General features: G+C 41.5%; 2 protein-coding genes across 6 annotated transcripts; both read right to left on the bottom strand.

Moving 5' to 3' along the window:
• Window positions 1-310: 310 nt before the first annotated feature.
• Window positions 311-15,573, bottom strand: LOC121198957 (transcription factor MafG). 4 transcript variants are annotated; one of them, XM_041063358.1, is made up of 3 exons: window positions 15,432-15,573; window positions 4,882-4,954; window positions 311-4,794 (listed from the first exon to the last, which is right to left on the bottom strand). In XM_041063358.1, exons 2-3 carry the CDS (start codon window positions 4,915-4,917, stop codon window positions 4,342-4,344), a joined length of 489 nt encoding a protein of 162 aa, XP_040919292.1. In that variant the 5' UTR covers window positions 4,918-4,954; window positions 15,432-15,573; the 3' UTR covers window positions 311-4,341. The 4 variants fall into 4 exon arrangements, with proteins under 4 accessions (XP_040919292.1, XP_040919293.1, XP_040919296.1 ...); XM_041063359.1 differs by lacking the exon at window positions 15,432-15,573 and adding an exon at window positions 14,677-15,176; XM_041063362.1 differs by lacking the exon at window positions 15,432-15,573 and adding an exon at window positions 6,527-6,629.
• A 234-nt stretch (window positions 15,574-15,807) lies between these two features.
• Window positions 15,808-20,120, bottom strand: pycr1a (pyrroline-5-carboxylate reductase 1a). 2 transcript variants are annotated; one of them, XM_041063658.1, is made up of 8 exons: window positions 20,035-20,120; window positions 19,655-19,726; window positions 19,466-19,536; window positions 19,107-19,286; window positions 17,780-18,001; window positions 17,572-17,664; window positions 16,887-17,050; window positions 15,808-16,584 (listed from the first exon to the last, which is right to left on the bottom strand). In XM_041063658.1, exons 2-8 carry the CDS (start codon window positions 19,719-19,721, stop codon window positions 16,416-16,418), a joined length of 966 nt encoding a protein of 321 aa, XP_040919592.1. In that variant the 5' UTR covers window positions 19,722-19,726; window positions 20,035-20,120; the 3' UTR covers window positions 15,808-16,415. The 2 variants fall into 2 exon arrangements, with proteins under 2 accessions (XP_040919592.1, XP_040919593.1); XM_041063659.1 differs by having other exon boundaries at window positions 19,968-20,096.
• Window positions 20,121-20,281: the final 161 nt, after the last annotated feature.

Here is a 20,281-nt window from a genome sequence, read left to right as displayed (position 1 = left end):
CTAGGACAAGCACACCTAGACATCCTTCATGACTCTAATGTTTTACTCGTGTCGGGCCAAAAATATGTCCACTGAGGTTAGCCAAAGTGGGTCGCCCATCGGCTTTTTTTGGATCACAGAAAAAGAAATCGTGCCATCTAAATGATTGCTGTCTTCTAAAACCCACCCTGGACGGCAAAAATCCTTCCCCGCCAGTTTATTTTTACAAGTATCAAACTGGGTCAATGACGCCACAGAATATGACAAAACCCAATTTCAACAGTGTTTAAAAGCCTCCAAAGACAGAGTAGTAGTGCTTAAAATCCTTTTTCAAAACATTTTATTGGTCTTATAGAAAATAAAGTAAGCTGTATCAACAAACATACAATATATACATCAATAACTTAGACACCTCAGAGAATCACGTTTAAATCCACAGTTGTTACTGTATATATGAATACATAGTACTTATCTACAGATTGCAAAAAGTACAATAATTTAATTTATAAATAGTTACAATTAACTATTGTCTGTTTTCATACAAAGTACTGCAATATTTTATTACAACCCATACAGAAAAATAACAAAACAGATTATTAACTTTGTATTACTCGCTTTAGTCGGATTTTTATACCTTTGAAACACAGACCCACTCCATGGAGTAAGAGAAAAAAAAACCTGCACAGACAACCGTTTACAAAGCATAATTTCATGAAAAAAAAAGCCAATGTCTTGAGAGCTACTAAATTCAACTGCCACAGAAGTGCTGTTATTTATCCTCCCTAGCATGTTGCTTGTAAAAACAAAGGAAAAAAAAAAAACAAATGGAAAAAAAGAAAAAGAAAAGCCATAACCAATTAAAAATTAAATCTGCAGAACAAATTACAGTGTTAAGATCAATTTCAAATACACACTCAACACGTAATGAGAACAGAAATGCTGTGGATGGTGCTACAGCAAACAACGAGCATCAATGACTGGTGTAGCAGCAGAGGAACCTCAATCGTACAAACACGCACACGCACCCAGACATACCAAAGGAAAAAAAAAAGATATTGCAAGTGGCCCTTGTGACAGAATCTATTTTAGCATCCATTTCACTCAGTGCACAAACCTAACATCCTGTTTATACTGTAGCAACATCTTTCAGTCAGATATCCAAGTCCAATTTACAATTCTGCAATTCAGCGAATTTAAGACCAGAGTAATTAGGGAGTAAGGCTTGAGTGCAACTGTCTCACGATTCCTTTAAAAAAAACAACATACACTATTACACTTTTAACATGTCAGCTGCTATAAACAAGGGCCAACTGCTCTTCCATTTAAGGATGCAAAGTCTGAGGGCAAAATAAAAACACATCTTACGAAAAAACAAAAACAAACTACAAAACAGCAAGGATTATTAAATAACAGACCATAGTCACTTTGACAATATTGATTACTCTTACATGTACTCTTTCACACCTTTCCACTGAGTTGCATATTAAGGGTCACTTTTTCACAATGGTCATTAATACCTACTGTAGCTACATACTATACACCTGTATGTGTGAGAAAGAGAGAGTCGTCATCTCTAGCGGAGATTGAGAGATTGGTCGACGGTGCCACTCGAACACCTTAAAGACACTTGACACGAAAAAGATTCACTCCACAAGACTGCCACAGCAATAAGGACGCCAACATCAATACTGGGCTATGTCAAGAGTCAGATACATATTTTCCCACAGTTAACCAGTCAATGTAGATAGCTAAGCATGTTGACAAAGTGAGGATAGGATACTTGCGCACAGACAGTATAACCAGCACCCAGGTCTCTGGCATGGAGTTTTGCTGAGGCGTAGTTTTGAGAGCGACTGTAGATTAACACCTCGCCGACACTGTAAGATGTTCAGACCAGCAGGAGTGAGAGCGAGATCTGGATGAAGTGCATTCTGTTAATGTCATTACACAACTACTTTCACCTTGAGGTGTAAAACTGCTTCACTGTTAAATTCCTTTTAGAGGACCAGGAGAGTGATGCGACACTTGGCACAGAAGGAGCGCTGCTGGCAGCTGTTGTTGATTGTAATTCTAAGTGGTCGTGCTGTGTCTCTTTCTGAGTGTGGATTGAAGCCCTTTATGACATGCTTATTATAAAAAAGAAAAAAAAAAGAAAAAAGAACAAAAAATGAACAGAGCTGCCATCCCTGCTTCTCGTCTAGAATGGTTTGTTCATTTTTAGAGTGACCTGTTTTGTCCTGAGCAAAACAAGCAGGAGCTTAGTGCATACAAACCCTCAGCCAAACTCTACCGCTTTTAATCTGACAATCTGAAGACCAGTGGGTAAATTTACACAAGCGATGCTGCGCCATTTGGCGGTTATCCTTTAAGTTCATTGATGCAATCTTATTGTTGTTGTCTTGAGGAACTGCAAGGTTTCTTATCAAGATTTGGAAAAAAAAAAAGACACAATTACAGGTAAACTATTAAACTGGTTGTTAACTTCACATTTCTTTTAGACTGTGAAAAGCTAAATTTGACGGGTTACTCATTCTATTCCTGCCATCGAATTCAGACCAATTAAGTGGCTGAAGTGAACACAGCAATGAAATCTGTCCATTAATGAAGTCATTTACTTTCAGGTTGCAGAGGATGTATTTAGAGGGCATCCAGCACCAGATGCAACCATTGTTCAGATTCTGTAATGACAGTATCACTTTAAGCTTCAGGTAAAAATTCTTGGAATTAATATCCATTAATGCCATTTCACCCAATTCTGTCTTACATGGGTCAATGTGGTAAACTCTTAATGACAATATGATTTGTAACTAACACCAAGGAAGCAGAGGATATCACAGATGCCAATACGCACAAAGACAATTGACCTTGTTTACACCACCTAGTTTAGCTCTACAGATTTGTTTTAAATAGCACAGCATTGACATCTATACAGTGAACGACACTGCCAACTTGTCACTTACACATCACATCACGCGCTACCCCACAGTACGCGCCTAGTCACTAGAAAAAGCTATCAGACTTCAATAGTAAGCCACTTTCGGTACAATTGCAAAAAAGATGTCACAGGATTTTTTTTTTTAAGTTTTCTTTTTCTGTATTTCTATAAACAATGGAAGGTAATCTACCTAGTAATAAAAATCAAGAACCCAACATTAGACAAAGTTTTCTACACCTTAACAATTCAAACAGTAAAGCTTGTGTAAAGATTTTTTTTTTTTTTGGGAAATATCTCACGGCCCTGTCAACAAGTAATTACAAAAAATGCAATATATATCTTTTAAACAAAACAACTTCAACAACATATTTTCTCTATGAGCAAAAATCATGTTTCAAAATGTTTGTGGAATTCACTGTCCCCACAAAACATGAGGATATTTCTGTAACAACATTCAGATTTTTCAGATATTGTAGAAGAATCTTGTCATATTGGAATGGCACTCAGCTCTGGAACGATATCATTAAGAACTGCTGATCATTTTTAACGTTTCCACGTAACCATAAATATGCAAGACCTCTTTGTATTTTCAGTGCATACATATATTATTGCATCTACCAGTCATATTGATAATGACAAGTTCATTAAAGCCTGTCACAGATGCATAAACAGAAATGAATGCAAGATTTGCAAGCATTATTTCATGCTTATATTCTTGACAGACGACCAACAAAATCACAAATTGGACTAATTTACTAGTTTTGGGTTAGTCAGGCTGTTTTGAAGACATCTGTAGCATCCACACCAAGAGTCTGCGACCATTTGTTATTCATCCTAACTTAAGTCAGTGCATAATAACAAGCAAAAGGGTTTTAAGTGAGATACGTGCTGGCTCTTTCCTCAATTTATGTTGGGTAATAGGCCGGGAGAAACGTCTTCCTATTATTTTACCAGTTGCGATAAGTTGTGAGACTCTACAGATTCCAATTCTTTGGACGGAAAAGTCTTAAGAGCTCAGTCTTAAAGTAAACAGACATGTCACATATAGTACCTCATCGAATCTCAACAAGCTATTAACAGTCTGAATTTGACGCCACTTTGCACTTTTGCCACCCAATATTGCCTTCCTGAATATTTGTAACCACAGTTTGCATTTTGAATGAAATGTTTCAGTAATCCCAATACTTCATTCTTTAACGACCAACTGTGATAGCCTAAAATGTACAATTTGATTGTGTCATTCTAAAGCACAACATGTTTGTTGACATGTGCAGACTGCTGAGTCGTACTCTTAGAATGATACTGGGAAGCATCTTGTTAGTGTTAGTACCGAGGGTTAAAACTGAGAACACACAGGTAATCCTGTGCCATGTTACAATGCACTGACTAGTTTAGTCTTGAGAATCCTCCTCCCGCCCTTTCTGCTACTACGACCTAGCCTCCGTTTTGGATTTGACGATGGTGATGACGCTGGTGGCAGCTACTTTACCAGGGATGAGGGGACCTATGACAGAGGCCATAGGTGCCCTGGCTGAGGTGACAGGGTTGCGGGCCACAGTCCTGGCAAAGCTCTGGAGGGCCTCATACTTTGAACGTAGAGCATCCAGCTCCACTTTCATGCTGGCATTCTCTGTGGCCAGCTTGTCCACTTCCTGCTGCAGCTGAGCCTTTTGCTTCTCCAGCTCCTCCTTCTGGGTGACACGCTTCACCCGACAGCTGGCGGCGTAGCCCCGGTTCTTCAGGGTACGCCGCCGCTGTTTCAGCTGCAGGATTTCCTCCTTCGACAGCCCCCGTAGATGCTGGTTCAGTTCCCGCACTGACATGGTCACCAGCTCGTCATCTGTCAGGCTGGTGCCATTTTCCCCTGGCTCCCGCTTCACCTGGAGATGGGGGTTAGTTATTGCTGGTTTGTGAATATATAAAATTATTCACACTTAGACAAAATTAGTTCTGTATCAACAATCTACCTTCAAGGCCTTGTTTCCCTTGTTTGTGGTAGTCATGCCACGAGAGCCGCGTACACCTGTACAGCTGGATGGTCTGTGGGTGAGAAAACTCACTGTCAGTATAAAATAAAACCACAAGAGAAAAGCTTGGAGGGAGAAAATGTCTATGAAATACAAAGGAATGTATTTTCTGGCAAAGAAGATATAGCATGACTAAGTCCTTGAAATACAAAAAAGCACAAAGTGGGTCAAGGACTTCAGACTTCTTTGTAAGTGATGCCAAGTCTGTTCAGCGAGTGGTACCTGTACTATTACTGCAGCTGTCACTGTGAACAAATAACTCACGGTATCAACCCAACACAGGTCAGTTTGAGCAGGACCAGGCCAAACAATTCAATGGGAAGTGGCTTAAAGATCTCTCACATGAATCCTGAGCTCCATTCAAATAGCAGCGTGGCGAGTCACAAGAAGAATGACATTTACTTGGCCGGCAGAAATTCCCAACCATTTCCAGGAAAACAAAACTCGAGAGACGTCGCTCCTATTAAGAGCAGCCTTTCAAAGCTGAAAAAGCCAAGGACATGAATGGACTGAAAAAGACCTGCGCCTTTCTACTGTACATGCTGTACGACCTCAGCTTAAATACATTCACATAGGGATACAGGACAGGCTTTCATTTACTACACGAGCTATCCAGTCTAGACAGTCACACCTGTCTAGATTTGGCTGATGTGAGACTATAATCCCATAAATCAATGAAAAAAGGGGATATGCTGTAACCACTGCAGAGCCTCGACTACCGTCCAGAATAACAGCACTGCACTGCAGTTTATTCTGTCATGTCAGGGCTGAGGGAACACCAAGAGAAGCTGTGCAGGCGAGAAATCTAACCTACTAGTGTTAAGACAGACAGAAGGTTGGGTGCCTTTCACCGTGTGAGCTCTGTCACCGGGTAAGCACGCACACACATAAACACACACGCACAGTCGTGGCCCTGGGTGCTTTACAGTACACACAGTAAATGCTGTGTCAGCGACACAGGCACCCACCACAGTCAGCCCAGCCAGCACATTGCCTCGGTAAGCTGATTTACACAGCCTAGCAGTGTGTGTTTGTACTGAGCACATAAACAAATGCATGTGGGCTCTTACAACTTTTTAGCATCAAAACAGGAAGCAAAAAAAAAATCCCAAAAGGAACTACTGTCTGTGTGGGCATGTGTTTGTAGCCTACACGCCCACTAAGCTAGTCATCCTGTGTATGTGTGATGAGTGCAGAGAAGCTCAGCAAGGGAAGGGAAGAAAAGGAAACACATGAGTCGCAGCTCTGAAGTGCACTAAGATGGCCAGGATATTTCCATGGCAACAAAAGGGTGCTACAGGTGGACCGGTCACCTGAGCCAAACAGGGAGAGACAGATGCTTGTTAAAAATGACCTGAATACGACACTATCACACAGGCTGGGGACATAACATGAGGTCAGATTGTGACTTGCATTCTTGATGCTTTCACTTCAAAAAGTCCTCTGGCTCATAAAACGGCAATGCTTCTCTGTGCTGCAGATGCCCATATAAAAAGCCTTTCACGATCTGTGGAGGACTTTTTAAATGTGATACTTTGATCCCAGTTTGGCTGGCTATGAATAGCTGACTGATAGTAACACCTACCTTTCACCGGCCTTTGTGGTGACTCACTTCCAGTAAGCATTTGGACCACAGATGCAAAACATAATGGGATAATGGTCTGCCTGATGATGCACAGATAATGGACAAATAGACAGGAAAGTACTCCACTAATAGCTACTGGGATGAGAGTAGAAAAAAAGGCTGCATCTTCCAAATTTCATATTAAGCCTATCATTTTCCCCTCAGCAGCTCAGACCCAACATTGTTCAAAAACCAGTCGGAATCTTGAAAATGCAGAGAGATGGCACATTGTCCAGGTTGAGGAGGCGTATTCTGTCACACAGCTGTGTAGGGTAACATAGTAGGCTCGGCTTGGCAAGCTGAAAGCTCACCATATGACAGTGTGGAAGGACTGTGCCCGGGCTGCAACCCTCCAGCACAGGCTGCTGCCAACAGACGGCTACCAATGACAGGGCATGGCAGCACAACACAGACAAGGTCCAATGCACAGCTGCTCCCTTCCACTACCAGGCATGTCATACCTCACAGAGACAAAGAGGCATGCTCACACAAACACACAGAGAGGCAAAGAAAGGGAAAAACACACCTATAATTTTCTCAAAAAGTGACAAGGAAATTTCAGACTTGCTGTACTGATTTGATTGCAAAAGAATGCCCCTGCATTTGACAAGTTCACCCTCTTCACGGTCGCAATCGAGGACAGTAGACACCAATGTCTTCCTTGCACACAGGTATTACCTCCTAGTAATGATTTCAGGTTTTCCGTGTGCGACTAGCAAAAGGTGCAGGAGGTGAAAGCTTCAGTTTGGAGCACAGGGGCAGTGAAGGTAGGGAGCAAGCGTGGGGACACAGACGTCTTTTGTAGGTGCTTGCTGAATTTTTATGAATCGCCTGGAAGAACGCTGACAAATCAGAGCTGATTGCTTGTGGAGGAGAGACATCACACCCACAGGAAACAGAAAACGCTGAGTGTGGTCACCCAGAGAAAGGGAAGGAGGGGATGGTGAGAGAGACAGAGAAAGAGAGAGGGAAAGAGAGGGTGAGAAGAAAAGACAGAGAGAGAAAGAGAGAGAGCAAACTGCCTTGTGAAAAATGCACGCTCAACACATTTAGAGGAGCTTGAGAAGAACAGGTTGAGAGAGAAAAAAAAAATACTGATCTCAGCAAGGACCAAAACCAAGGTGCCAATTAGGAAGTTGTGAAGTTGAACTAACACGATGAGAGCAACCCAGCCAACCTTCAAAAGCTGTCTGTGTTCATCTAAATCTATGGAGGGCAGCTCACGAAGGTGGGGTCGGCTTGGGTTGAGACTCAAGAGGGGGGGGGGGGGGGGACTCTGGTGGGATAAATGCTGATGTGACATGATAGGTCCGGCCTTGAGTCCGTGTCATGCTTTAATGATCTCATTCCCTCCACAGGATCTCTCCAGGGGGGCTGCCAAGGATGGACACCATTAGCTAGGGGACCCTTTGTGGAGGGGGAACCGAGGCTACAGCATCCACGCACTGCATCCCCTAATGAATATTTATCACTGTCGTTCACTGCCTAAGGTGGGGGTGGGAGACAGGGGCGGGGGTGGCAGGCTGAATAAAGATGCTCAGGAGGTGATTCTTCAAGGATACATCCAAGGCTCTTCCATCAACCGCTGTCTCAAAATGGCGGTAGGCTGGTGGGGGCGGCGAAGGGGGAGGGGGTGGATTTCTGGTACTGAAGGTGGCACGCATGGTGGTTGAGGGCTGCAGGGAGAGCCAGCTCCACTTGACAGCAGTGTAACAAGATTATCAGGGCCATAAGTGCAAACAAAAACCCCAGCAACCTGCCTCAGAATCCAGATTACGACAGCGCCTGCTCTCTGAATACTAAACATGGCTGGGGAGGACTAACGGGGTGCAAGCTTTACTGAGACATGACAGCGGATTGCATATCACATGCACACGTATCCACGCAGAGACAGATTACCGAAACCACACAAGCACAAATAAATTTAACTTGTCATGATCAATTCTTGAAAAGAAGCGTCCGAGCACTTGGCACTGGCAGCTTGCTAATGAAGTGAATAAAACTAGGCAGTGGAGGTGCATGCTGATGAAAGACTGTTTTCAGGAAAGCACAGGCAGCATCCAACAATGGCAACTCAGTTCTGTGAAACTAACAGCTGAATATCATCTCACACCAAACAATGCATTTCACTCCAAAAGAGAAGAAACACAATGTGGCTCATTTTGCTAGTGTGCCCAGTTCAAATCTCTTTCTTCTGCCATGACCAGACCAGACTAGTAAAGAAGATCTGTGCAGCCACAAAAAGAAACATAGGAGCTTTGGCCCAGATGTAAATTAGGCCTCAGGTGACAGAATGGTTTAGCACCGCTTTCAACTCATTGCCTTCGCAAAACCTGCACACCTCAGACGATTAACACAACACAAAAGGAGGGACCTGGATGTGAAGTCGGTATGATCACCTATTCAGTTTCCCCAATCAATAATGTATGAGACTTGTAGCCTCTCACCCCATTATCATGGACTTTCCACAGGAAACAGACTGATGATAACCACAAAGATAGTAAAAAGCACATGATGAGACAAGTGTGTGAAAAAATAAAGGAAACGTCAGCACTTTCTTATTATGCTTTGGCTCAGTTTATATACTGCTGTGCTTATATGTTGTCCTGTCTGCTTGCTCTTTCGAGAGGTTCAGATACTTAATGTAGCCAGCCAACATGTTCGCCCCGTATGCCATAAATAGTCATTCTCAACACTTCATGCCTGATGAGAGTCACTACTTTTACTCCCTCCCTTCTAATTCGGAGTTGGAAAGATCGCCTAGATATTCAGATCTAATCATTCCTCCCTTCAGCTGAGTGAAGTCAATTATCAAGCAAGCTCCATGTGTCGGGCGCCATTTAACTGCAAATTAAAAATTAGACTCCTCTGATAGCTCTGGAAGAGTTACTGGAGGACTGGTGTAAACTTGTGTATGGAGACAACAATGTGTGAGCGTGTCTGTGTGAGAGAAAGGTACGATGGGAAGAGGGGAGGGAAGCTATTAACTACTAAGTATTCAGAGCGTGAAATAAGAGTGACAAAAAGGGGGAGAGGGGAAATCATTCAGCAGCTTTCAGAGGGAAATGTGATACGCTTGTAGTAGAGGGGAAATACTGAGACAATACTTTAGACCAGTGGAGGTTTAGGGCAATATTAAAATAGCAAGTAACCAAAATCATATCACGACCTTCTCGAAGGACTGACTCTTAAAATAAATATAGTATGATACAGTATCCTGATGTTGCTCCAGTCTGCAGATATATTCAGGCTGGATGAGCAGACAGATGCTCAATATAACAAAACATGCTACTATCAACATTAATAGAAATTTGTAAAGAAAATAATAAGCTTTGAAATGGAATCAGGGATTCCTGTTTTATCGAAGAATTTAAATACTTGCAGCAGATGTATCCTTTTTCCACATACTGTAAATGGCAATTTGAAAAGGACTGAAGATTGAATTTCTACCTGCTGCTTAATTTAAAACAGGGGGAAAATGAATGGGTGCTGAGGTTAGACTCATCTTATTTGTTAGCACCTAAACCTGGGCCAGTAGCTCTGGTAGCCTACATGTTTCTAATTTTACAAAGTATAGCAGTCTAAGAGCAGGATAAACATGATACGACACATACAGTCTCAAAAAAAAATTACCTAAAAATTACAACTGACAATCCCAGACACCTGACTTTTGTAGGTTTTAACACATTTATTTTTATGCCTTAATTTTGAGAATTTCTATCAGACAATTTTTAAAAGATCATAGGCAATTATAATAGCAGTGTTTATACTTAAAGCAGCAAAATGCTAAATCACTCCTAAACTAAGATTACACTCGCTTTTCAGGATTAAGACAAATGGTTTGAGGCAAATAATTAATTCTTCTGTCTCTTACGTTTGTAAAAATAATTAATTACTACCAGGCTCTTTGCAAGTAGTTGCTCAATTTGATAGCAGTCTAAAACTGTGTAATGATGAAAGCAAATTCGGTAAATACTGTGTAACATCATGTAGTTTCCTGGTGCACAATTTTCCCTATTTGTTACTGCACAGGTTTACATGCACAACTAACACCAATTATTTATCAGACTTTAAAAATAGACACCATAAAATTATGCACTGTGATAGACACTGGCTCTGAAAAAGCCCCATATGGAATCTAGTAGGTTATACCATGCAGAAAAGCATGTGTCACATTTATGTTTGAAATCTGCATCTAGTTCACGAGGTTTAAAGTGAAAACATGAATCACTGCCCTCGGGGGATTTTGTACGTTCTGAAGTCACTGATAATGTGAGGGTTATTTAAAGGGACTTGGGTTGGACTGGTATGCATTAACCAGTGCTTTCGATACATACAGAATCTATTTCCAAGCTCAGTAGCTGCTGTTTACTCTTGAAGCTTTTCTGTTAGAATAAGCAGTAGGAACAGAGAAGAGACTTCATTGGCCTTCCACAGTAACTGCCTGGAGGACTTGATTAAACAGGAAGAGAATAGCTCTTGATACTTCGGCCTTGCACTGGCAGAGGAAGTAAGGGTTGCAGGCGACCCACACACTGGCAAAATATCTAGGAGCTTTACTACACTGGTTGCATACATATTAAATACATATTGCATTGACCTAACAGCTACAACACAGCCTTTGCAGTGAAAAAAGGCAAAACTACAGCAGTTCAACAACATTTTCACACAATTGAAAGTGAAATAATACTGAAATAATTCAAGTCTATGATTAGTATCACTGCACAGCTATGATCTGAGGTGGATTCTCTTCAATTGAAACACCCCTCTGTGATAATGCCATCAAATAAACAGATCTCAGCAGTATCGCCAAATAATAAAAGCAAGAGAACAACTTTATTATCTTATTTTCTTTTCCTGTGGAGTGCTTTGATTCACATACAGTCAGTTATTACCTGAAAGTAGCAAAGATGCTAATTTCTATTAATAACATTGCCACCACTCGGTTCAAATTATGCCAAGTGATTGATGATGTCTGCCTACAGGATATTTGATGAAGCCTCACACTCAATGTGACTATCCCCAAAAAAACTGCAATTACGTCACTCCAGAATACAGTTTGAATGAATAATCACGCATTCAGTACCATGCACTGTAATGCAAGTCTACCTCAACTGATCACTGCAATTTGTGGAGATACTCGATGCAACCCCCTTCTCGTTTCCTCGCATATTTTAGTCTGAACTGAAGCTTAAAATACTGGAATAAATTACAAACCTAATCACATATCATAGGAGGTGTAAGCGGACACCTTATGGCACCTTTTTTTTTGTAAAAGTAAGGTTGCAGGTTTGATCCCCACAGCAGCTAGTATGTACATCCACAGTGCTGAAATGTTCTATCTGAGCAAGATATTGAACTGCAACCTGCGCACTCTGTGTACGCCAGGAACTCTGCTTAACAATAAATGAATAAATAAACAATTGAATGAATGCATATCAAATGTCAAAAAAATAACATGCTGTGTTAAGCAATAAAAACTGCCCACGGACAGTTTTTACTGATTTAATGTTTGTCACTTTGCTTTGTAAAAATGAGGAATGTAATGAAATACCTTACATTTATAACTAGATGTCTAATAGCGCCAAAAGAAACATACTGACTAGTGAGAGAGAGCAGGTAATAAAAACATTAATGCTGGATCCTGCTGCATGAATAGTAAAATTTTACCAGGTAGACTGCAAACTTAGTAAGCATTTATTTGAGAAACCCAAAGGTATTTACAGAGAATCTGTAAAGAATCCAATACAGACAGTATTAATGGCACTCTAACGATCTGCCTGAGCTCCCCTCTCAATGTGGGTTATACACTGCTTATCTTAGAACAAGGTCTCACTATCTTTAACCTCCTTAGAAAATTTTATACATATTCAGCCCAGAACACATCACAACATTGGAGAGAACAGTCTAATTTTTGTCTTCTAAAACTGGCAATTTCCTCCGTGTGTGTTCACTAGTTTCATTTTAGCTTAGCTTGTCACACAAGTATGGGTATGGTTAAATCACCTCTTTTTTAATGTCAGTTTACCACTGATGTGTCCTGCACATAAATCAGCCGAGATAAAAGTAGGTTACATGAAAAACAGCAGCCAGCGAACGGCTCTGCACTTACACTCACCATGTTCCGTCCGATATTGGCTAATCTAAATTATGAACACACAGAGGGCTGTAATGAACATGCCAAGTCTAACTCAAGCTCCAAACAGAAAATCATCAAACACACTTGCTACTCTGTCTGGATGAAAGTATTACTTTGAGAAGTGAAGCGGGCATATCGCAATGCTAAGCAATCATAATCCGCACTACACTTGCAAGAGGTTTCATCACCAACATTCCCTCCCTATTGCAAAAAGGGGAAAAAAAACTATATTGATCTTTTTCTACTTTCCTTCCAGGCATTCCCATTTCCCCGTGCAGCTTAAGCAGCACTTTTGTGGACAAATCCCACATTTGTGTTCCTTTCTGGAGGCTATTAATTGTCCCGAATAAGCGTAACTACTCCCAAGGCACAGCTGTGTTGACCAAACAGAGGTGTTGGTGGCCAGACTGTACTCTATACTGTGTAAAGTCTTGCCTCATGTTTCATCAACCTCACATATCCTCTTCCACCCTCCACCACCTGCCCATTCTGAGCAACGCCACTGGGTATGAGTTGTGCGCTCGATTCACCTCTTTGGTATCCAGCCTTATTTTATCTTCGCTACCTCAATGCAAGGGGCGATAAATCTCAAAGCTGATCTCCACCACCACTCCCTGCCTCCTTCCACACACTACTGCCGGCCCTACTGGGCTCTTATATGGGCCCTCATCTGTTCTTGTTTCCTGCAGAGAAAGGTAGAGATGGGCATTACGCTTTATTGCAAAGCAGAGCTTCTGATGTAGGGCCGGCCTGTCTGCTAAACACAGTTCACTGCTGTGCTCCCATGAACAGAGATGATGAAATAAGTTGGATATTTGAGCAAGAATGGGCAACTTCTATCTGTTAAGCCCTGCCTATGTATGCTCAACAGTTTCCAAGGTGACTTTTCAAATTGCACAGAGATTCTCCATGGGTAATTCATTACCTGCCCTCCATAAGCGTGCACTCTAATAGGCAGCAAATTTCATCATGTCACACGCAGGGAAACAAGAGCATCTGCCAACCCAAAATAAGAGAAAAGAAGTGTTTTCACTGCATTAAATAATGTCATAAGAAAGCTGGTTCTCTATAGTGTTCAGCATATTATTCAATAACAAAAATACAAGGCATTTAAAGCATGCCACGCATAAGATACCAAGCTGCTTACATCCTACATCAGCATTTTATCTTAAATACTACGTAAATTAGGTGTTGTTTTCAACTTCCCATAATCCCATAATTACACATGACCCAGTTTAAACAGGCACTCATTGCAAGACTCCATTATAACAACACAGTCATAATATATTGCTTATCATGCATTTTTCAAATGGATTTGACATCGCAGCTGACACCTAAGCACTTAGTCTAAATGTACTCACACCCTGTTTGTTGATGTACATCATGACAGCACTGCAATAAAATGCACATTCTCAGCTGAATGTAGATGAGGCTATTGATAAATGCATGATGGTCATCACTTGATGCTCATGGCTTGATGACTGACTTGCACGACAGATCAGCACCATTTCGACCCATCTCCTCCATAACGGCGGCTTGGTGATAAACATCGACCCTTATCCACCGAGCAGACCTTTGTCCGGTGGTGCCATATTTCGGGGTGGATTCTGAGAACGTCTAAATACATCATTGTGATGATTCAGCATGATAAAAATACCGCTGCTTGTTGGTTGGCTCAGATTAAAAAAAAACAAAACAATGATGTGATTAATTGCCTGACTCTGATATTAAAGCCAAGGACGGCGGGTTTGGTTTGGCACTGCCATTGTTACAATTTAACCAGTGGTTAAATGAATTGTCACTTCAGGTGAACCAATTCAATTTCGAAACGATGGCTTGGGAGCATTTCCTAAAAGATCAAACCCGTGCATGCATTTAAAGCTGCACAAAAGCACAACACGTTGCTCAGCCTCAACAACCACATTCATCTTTGACAGAAATGTCATGAAAAAAAAAAAATGTTGCAACCAACCTGATCTCGCTAAACCGCTGCCTCGGCTCGCTCTTGCTCCTTTTCACAACGAGGTGATGAAGCAGCAGGTTTGAACGGCAAGAAGCGCATGAGTTGACAAAGCACCAAGAAGCGCTGTGCTACAGTTGGACACGAGGAGCCCGGGCCAACTATTTGTCACAAAAGATGTCTAGTTACACAGTTTTGACATTCCACGACTCGTCTCCAGCCTCTCAACGCCTGCTTGTGAAAGTGGCAAACAACTCCCCGCCTACAAAACAAGCAAGAAAGGAAATCCCCGTGCTCAGCCTTCCTACTATAAATGTGGCAATAACAGCACCACGAGCGATTCCTCAACTGGGGAAATCACCGTTCTCGCGCGACACGTCCGGCTACCGCGCTACATCAAACCCCAAATCTGAATGACATCTTTTACTCGCCGGTCATGAGTGTGTACAAAAGATTAGCTGCCATCTCAGCATTGTAGGAGCCCGACCATTGTCAGCTCGACTACCGACTGCACAAGGATTTCCGGTACGCGCTTCCAAAATAAATCCCTTACTTGTGAGAAACGTGTGCACTAAGCGCCCGAGCAATGCGGACTCTCTTAGTGTGAAAAGCAAATCTGGCACAAATCGGACTAGCTTGACGAGGATAGATGCGAGGGGCTAGGTATGCTAACCCACGAAGCTAGCCGCGGCCAGCTTGTCAGCGGCGACGCGAAGGCATGCACACTCAGCATAACAACGCCGACTCTGTTTGGCTTACAGACCCACCTGATTTAAAAATGACGCTCCCTGAAGTTGTAGCTGTCAACGTCCTTTTCCTACAGCGACATGCGGACGACCAAACATTAGAGGCACAGCCGGATCCTCGGTTTAACTGACAGAAGCGCTCCCAAACGCCAGCTCGTGCTCTCCTTGTTGATCCCTTTCTCTTGTATCGAAGCCAGACGTCATCGTGTTTGGTCACGTGCCTTCATTCATGCAGGATCTTCTTTCCTCTCAAGACAAACATTTTAATCAAAAACACATCACCCATTGTTGCACTGTAGCTGCCAATATCTGTGTGGTGACTGGAAAACAGTGCCGCTTGCATGTACTGTATCTAAGTAACAGTTCATTAATCACACCCAAAAAAATTATTTTTTTATATGTACATATATATTTAATAATACAAGGTTTTGAAAACATCATCAAATATAGAAGAACACATTTTAAGAAAATCTTAAGTAGTAAAATATTTGAACATAATTTTGAAACTGTATAAATACAAGCTGAACTGTAGTACCACCTCAAGACGAGCAATTGGATTGCATTCTTGTGTTATTGTGTTCAGGAGAATGAGTCACAGACTCCAGGACAACAACAATGTCCCACCACCATGTACCTCTGTGGCAGGACATAAAAACATGGTCCAGAGCTTCAAGGCATATCACTGCCTGTATGGTTAACTGGTAAACCTAACATTTGATAAACCTAAACCATCGGAGAGGACCACATAAAATGAGATTTAGAAAGCTGTGTCAACAATACATGTTGAAATTATTATTCTATATCAAAGCCCATTAACTGACTGGGGGAAGTGATGTGATTGCACGGAACTCAAACCTTAAACCCAAATTCAGTTGATTGTTTTTTTTCTAGAAAACATCTCAAAATTCACCTGCCAGTTTTGGTTTGTTGACAGCATATACTGCATCATCAGTGATGTGACAAGTCACATGAAGGTGTGGAGTTTTTCTGCCAGACAAAAAATTATCAGTTCTTCTTGGTCCTGGGGTTGCTGTTGTTGAAGATACTGATCCCACGGGGTCTGACTCCAACAGCTTCTGCAGTCACTCCTGGCTGCTGCAGCACTTTGTCCAGAGTTGTTTTCTTTATTGCAGCTGGGGAGATCTTCTCTTGGTCAGCCAAAAACTGAAGTTCCCTTTTTAGAGAAGAGCAGGTACACAAAGATATTTTACAAAGTAGCATGCAAAATACATTTAGCACAACACAGTATAGTAGTGTAATAATAGTCTTATCAGTAGGTAACAAGTAACCAGAAAAAGCACAATATTAAAATTATTTGCACATGGCTCCATCTACTGTCTGAATTATGAACTTCAAAAGCTCACCCTTTGGCCACTTAAGTATGACAATTAACTTAAAAGCATTTCTCGTGCATCTCTATGACAGGGAATATGATTTGTTGGTTTGTTTGTCTCACATTGTTTCTTCTTAACTTACCTAGTCCTAACACAGGAGGCCTCAACAGCATTAATCAGGAGGCTGCGGAAACCACCACTCTCCATAACATGTAGGGCGTGGATGGTGGCGCCCCCTGGTGAACACACATTGTCCTTGAGTTGCCCAGGGTGCTGCTCTGAGTCCAAAAGCATTCGAGCTGCCCCCTGCAAGGAAACACAGAGGGAGATTCACATCAGTGCAACACAGCCCTGATTATATCATAAACAAGCTGGGTTTTTTTTCCCATTTTTTTTTCATCCAGATACAGTTTATTCAGACTGTGCCTCAAATAAACCAAGGCAGGTTGCAGTTCACATCTGGCAGAATAGTGTTAGAATTTATTTATTTATCAGTGACGGAGCACATTAATCAACATTAGAATAAACACGTACCTGAGTGAGTCAAGAATGACTAATTTTGGCCTGCATTTCCTCGCCAGAAGATTAAAATGGCCCTGCCTGAAAACATCTATATATTTTTTTTAAATCCAGCTCAACAGAATGAGGAGGCCTTCATTTACACTAGTGGGTAAATTAGTGGGTAAATTTGGTCCAAATTTACTTTTGGACCAAAAGTAAAACAATAAAACTGAGAAGAAAACACCCCAAACATTCATCAGAGCAAAGCTAGAAAACATTTATACGTAACACGTATATTTGTTTAAAAGATAACATAAAGGCCATACCAGCAGGGCCTGGGCCCCAAGGCGTACAGCCAATCTCCTGGGTAGGCCCATTTTCACTCCACCATCAGCAAGAGCATCTACAGCTGTGAACGCCTGCAAAATCACAATCATCAAAATGAGGGAAAACAATCCAAAAGCCTAATTTTTCACAACTGCTACAGGTAAGGCAGTATTCCAAAACACACAGGATATCATATAATTAGCTCACGTAAGCAGGGCCACTGCCGCTGAGGCCAGTAACAGCATCAATCAGGTCCTCTTCCACCTCTGTGCAGTATCCTACGCTGGCCATCAGCTGCTCCAGAAGCTTTCCGTCCTCCACCTCTGCATGGGTGCCTGTGGCGTACACGGTGGCCCCTTCACGCACCACCACTGGAGTGTTGGTCATGCAACGCATTACCTTTGGAGCAGTACGATACTGCTGCAGCTTCTGCAAGGGGTAGCAATGCACTATTTCATTAACTGTCTTCAGATTCCAGGCAAAATTGGGCTCATTTGTGGATAGGTTCTGTCTTAAAACTACAGTCAGGAGTCCAGAATTCCTTCTTTGTGTTTCCCAAAAAGTGTTTGTTTTTTTTTATTTTTATTTTTTTTGTGGAGGAACAGTCTGAAATTTGCGCTAAATGGACTGTAACTTATAATATACTGGCTTGATTTGACAAATTCAAACTGCTGAAGGCTTATATTCACTTAGAACTCTGGAAAATACTTTTGCGTTGAGCATTGACTGTGGATTCTGTCCCCCATCTCTTACACTAGAACCATATTTGGAAGGGATATTTTAATGGCCAGTAAGAACAGGAGGAATCTGTTTTCAATGTGGGCATGTATTGTTTTAAAACAGACTTGAAAAAACATGAACCTATCCTTTATCTTTAATAAAGCTAACATGCAAAATTCATATAATAAATATAGTGGAATAGTTTACGTCGGCTCTGCTTTTGTGTGCCACAAAATCGTACATTTTTTAAAGATTAAACAATATAACTTTAAATATTGTTTTACTATAAGGGAGTGCAGGGGTATTTCAAGTACAAGCAGCTAACCAATGTCATGTTACAACATGTGACTGTTTTGCCTGAGGGTCTGCTGAGATCAGACCACAAAAATACAGAGAGAACCTTGTGTTAAAATTATGTGGTGGTGTGTTCCTAATAGCCAAGAGGCTGAACTTAAAAGGCATGAATTTTACCACCATTATCCATCATCTAGAGCTGCTAGATACATATCAATGTGATGTTAATGTAAAACTAGAAATCATCAGGGATCTCAATTATCATAATGTTGTGCTACACTACAGTTTAAATAATGTGTTTTGCTGGTTTTGAAGGGAGGGTTCAGGATCCGCTTTTAATTTCACATTTACAGTGAACAAACAAACAGCATCTACCTGCTGGATATTATATCCACATTAGTCACCTTTATCTCTAGATTAAATACTGCCCTTGACAAAGAGATATAACAGTTTGCCAATTCTTACAGTTTTGTTATTAACAAATTCTGTTAATGCGGGCAGACAGAGGGCCATAACTTGCCTTCTCTATGGAGCTGATGGTGACACCTGCCGCACAGGACACAATAAGGTGACGATCTTCAATGTCTGATCCAATCTCATCCAGTACAAAAGGAATGATGTGGGGCTTCACAGCCAGGAAGAGGACGTCACTCTTGCTCACCGTCTCTTTGTTGCTGGTGGTGAAATTCACACCCATTTTCTGCGCAGGTGACATGTCTTTTAGCATTTCACTGGATATAAGTATACATGGGAATTCATTACAAGCAATGTTTTATTCAGTGATGATCACCAAACGCATAAACAAAAATTTATACTGAATTAAACAGAATTATTGATAGAACAGACATCATTAATACCCATTCTGAATTGTCTACCCACCCGCAGTCCCTGTACTGTTGGGAGATCTGTGTCTGGGGAACTGGCTGTGATTCTGTGGGTGGCAATCACGCCTTGAAGGAGAAAAAATGTCCACAAATCATTTCAGTGTCTGATTGCAATCAACATACATCAACACCACAAGTCAAATCTGAATAATACATACATGATAAAGTATGATTCAAAACTCACCTGCAGCTGTGAAGCCTCTCACCAGAGCGTGGGCCAGCTGGCCCGCTCCTATGAAACCCACACTCATCCTACCTGCGTGTGTGGAGAGTTCAAAACAGTAACTTTAGCAGGGATTAATCCCACTTCATTTCAACAAAGACACATGATTTGCTTAGTCTAACAACTGATGTGCAGCTCGCAGCTCTGTGCATCTTGTGTTACTGTAGTAAACACACTCTAGCTTCCTTATTAAGCGTAGCGACTTTCCGGACACACAATGGTAGCTGCCATATTAGTAGCAGGTACATATTTTTAAGAGAAAAAAAACATTTACTAATATTTCGAAGAGCCCCTAAGTCCACAATATATAATATAATATAACAACAGCTAAACAAAAACACCTGAAATTACAACGCTGTCAACGTGGCCCAGCTGTCTCGCGTTTTACCGTACTGTACCGTGGAGAGCGTTTTGACTGACAAGCGAGAGAGCCAATGAATTTGCATGTTAAGCCAACACGTAACACGCTTGACCAATCACCTTGCTCTAAAGACAACTGTTGGGAGGGCTCTGTAAAGCCAGTTTCATCAGGTAATGCCGCGGGGTAGAAAAGTTGCTCGGGGTGGCAGAACTTTACTATCATCTACT

The sequence above is a fragment of the Toxotes jaculatrix genome, chromosome 18, assembly GCF_017976425.1.
Source record: "Toxotes jaculatrix isolate fToxJac2 chromosome 18, fToxJac2.pri, whole genome shotgun sequence".
NCBI classification, from domain to species: domain Eukaryota; kingdom Metazoa; phylum Chordata; class Actinopteri; family Toxotidae; genus Toxotes; species Toxotes jaculatrix.
This window is presented reverse-complemented; position numbering and strand designations above follow the sequence as displayed.

What these genes read in the sequence shown, in the direction of transcription:
- LOC121198957 (XM_041063358.1), bottom strand. Translation starts at nt 4,917, where the DNA reads ATGACTACCACAAACAAGGGAAACAAGGCCTTGAAG. An exon ending in AGGGAAACAAGGCCTTGAAG is followed by an intron (nt 4,795 to 4,881) that starts GTAGATTGTTGA and finishes CCCCATCTCCAG; the next exon opens with GTGAAGCGGGAGCCAGGGGA.
- pycr1a (XM_041063658.1), bottom strand. Translation starts at nt 19,721, where the DNA reads ATGAGTGTGGGTTTCATAGGAGCGGGCCAGCTGGCCCACGCTCTGGTG. An exon ending in CAACAGTACAGGGACTGCGG is followed by an intron (nt 19,287 to 19,465) that starts GTGGGTAGACAA and finishes TCACCTGCGCAG; the next exon opens with AAAATGGGTGTGAATTTCAC. An exon ending in GCCTCCTGTGTTAGGACTAG is followed by an intron (nt 16,585 to 16,886) that starts GTAAGTTAAGAA and finishes TTCTCTAAAAAG; the next exon opens with GGAACTTCAGTTTTTGGCTG.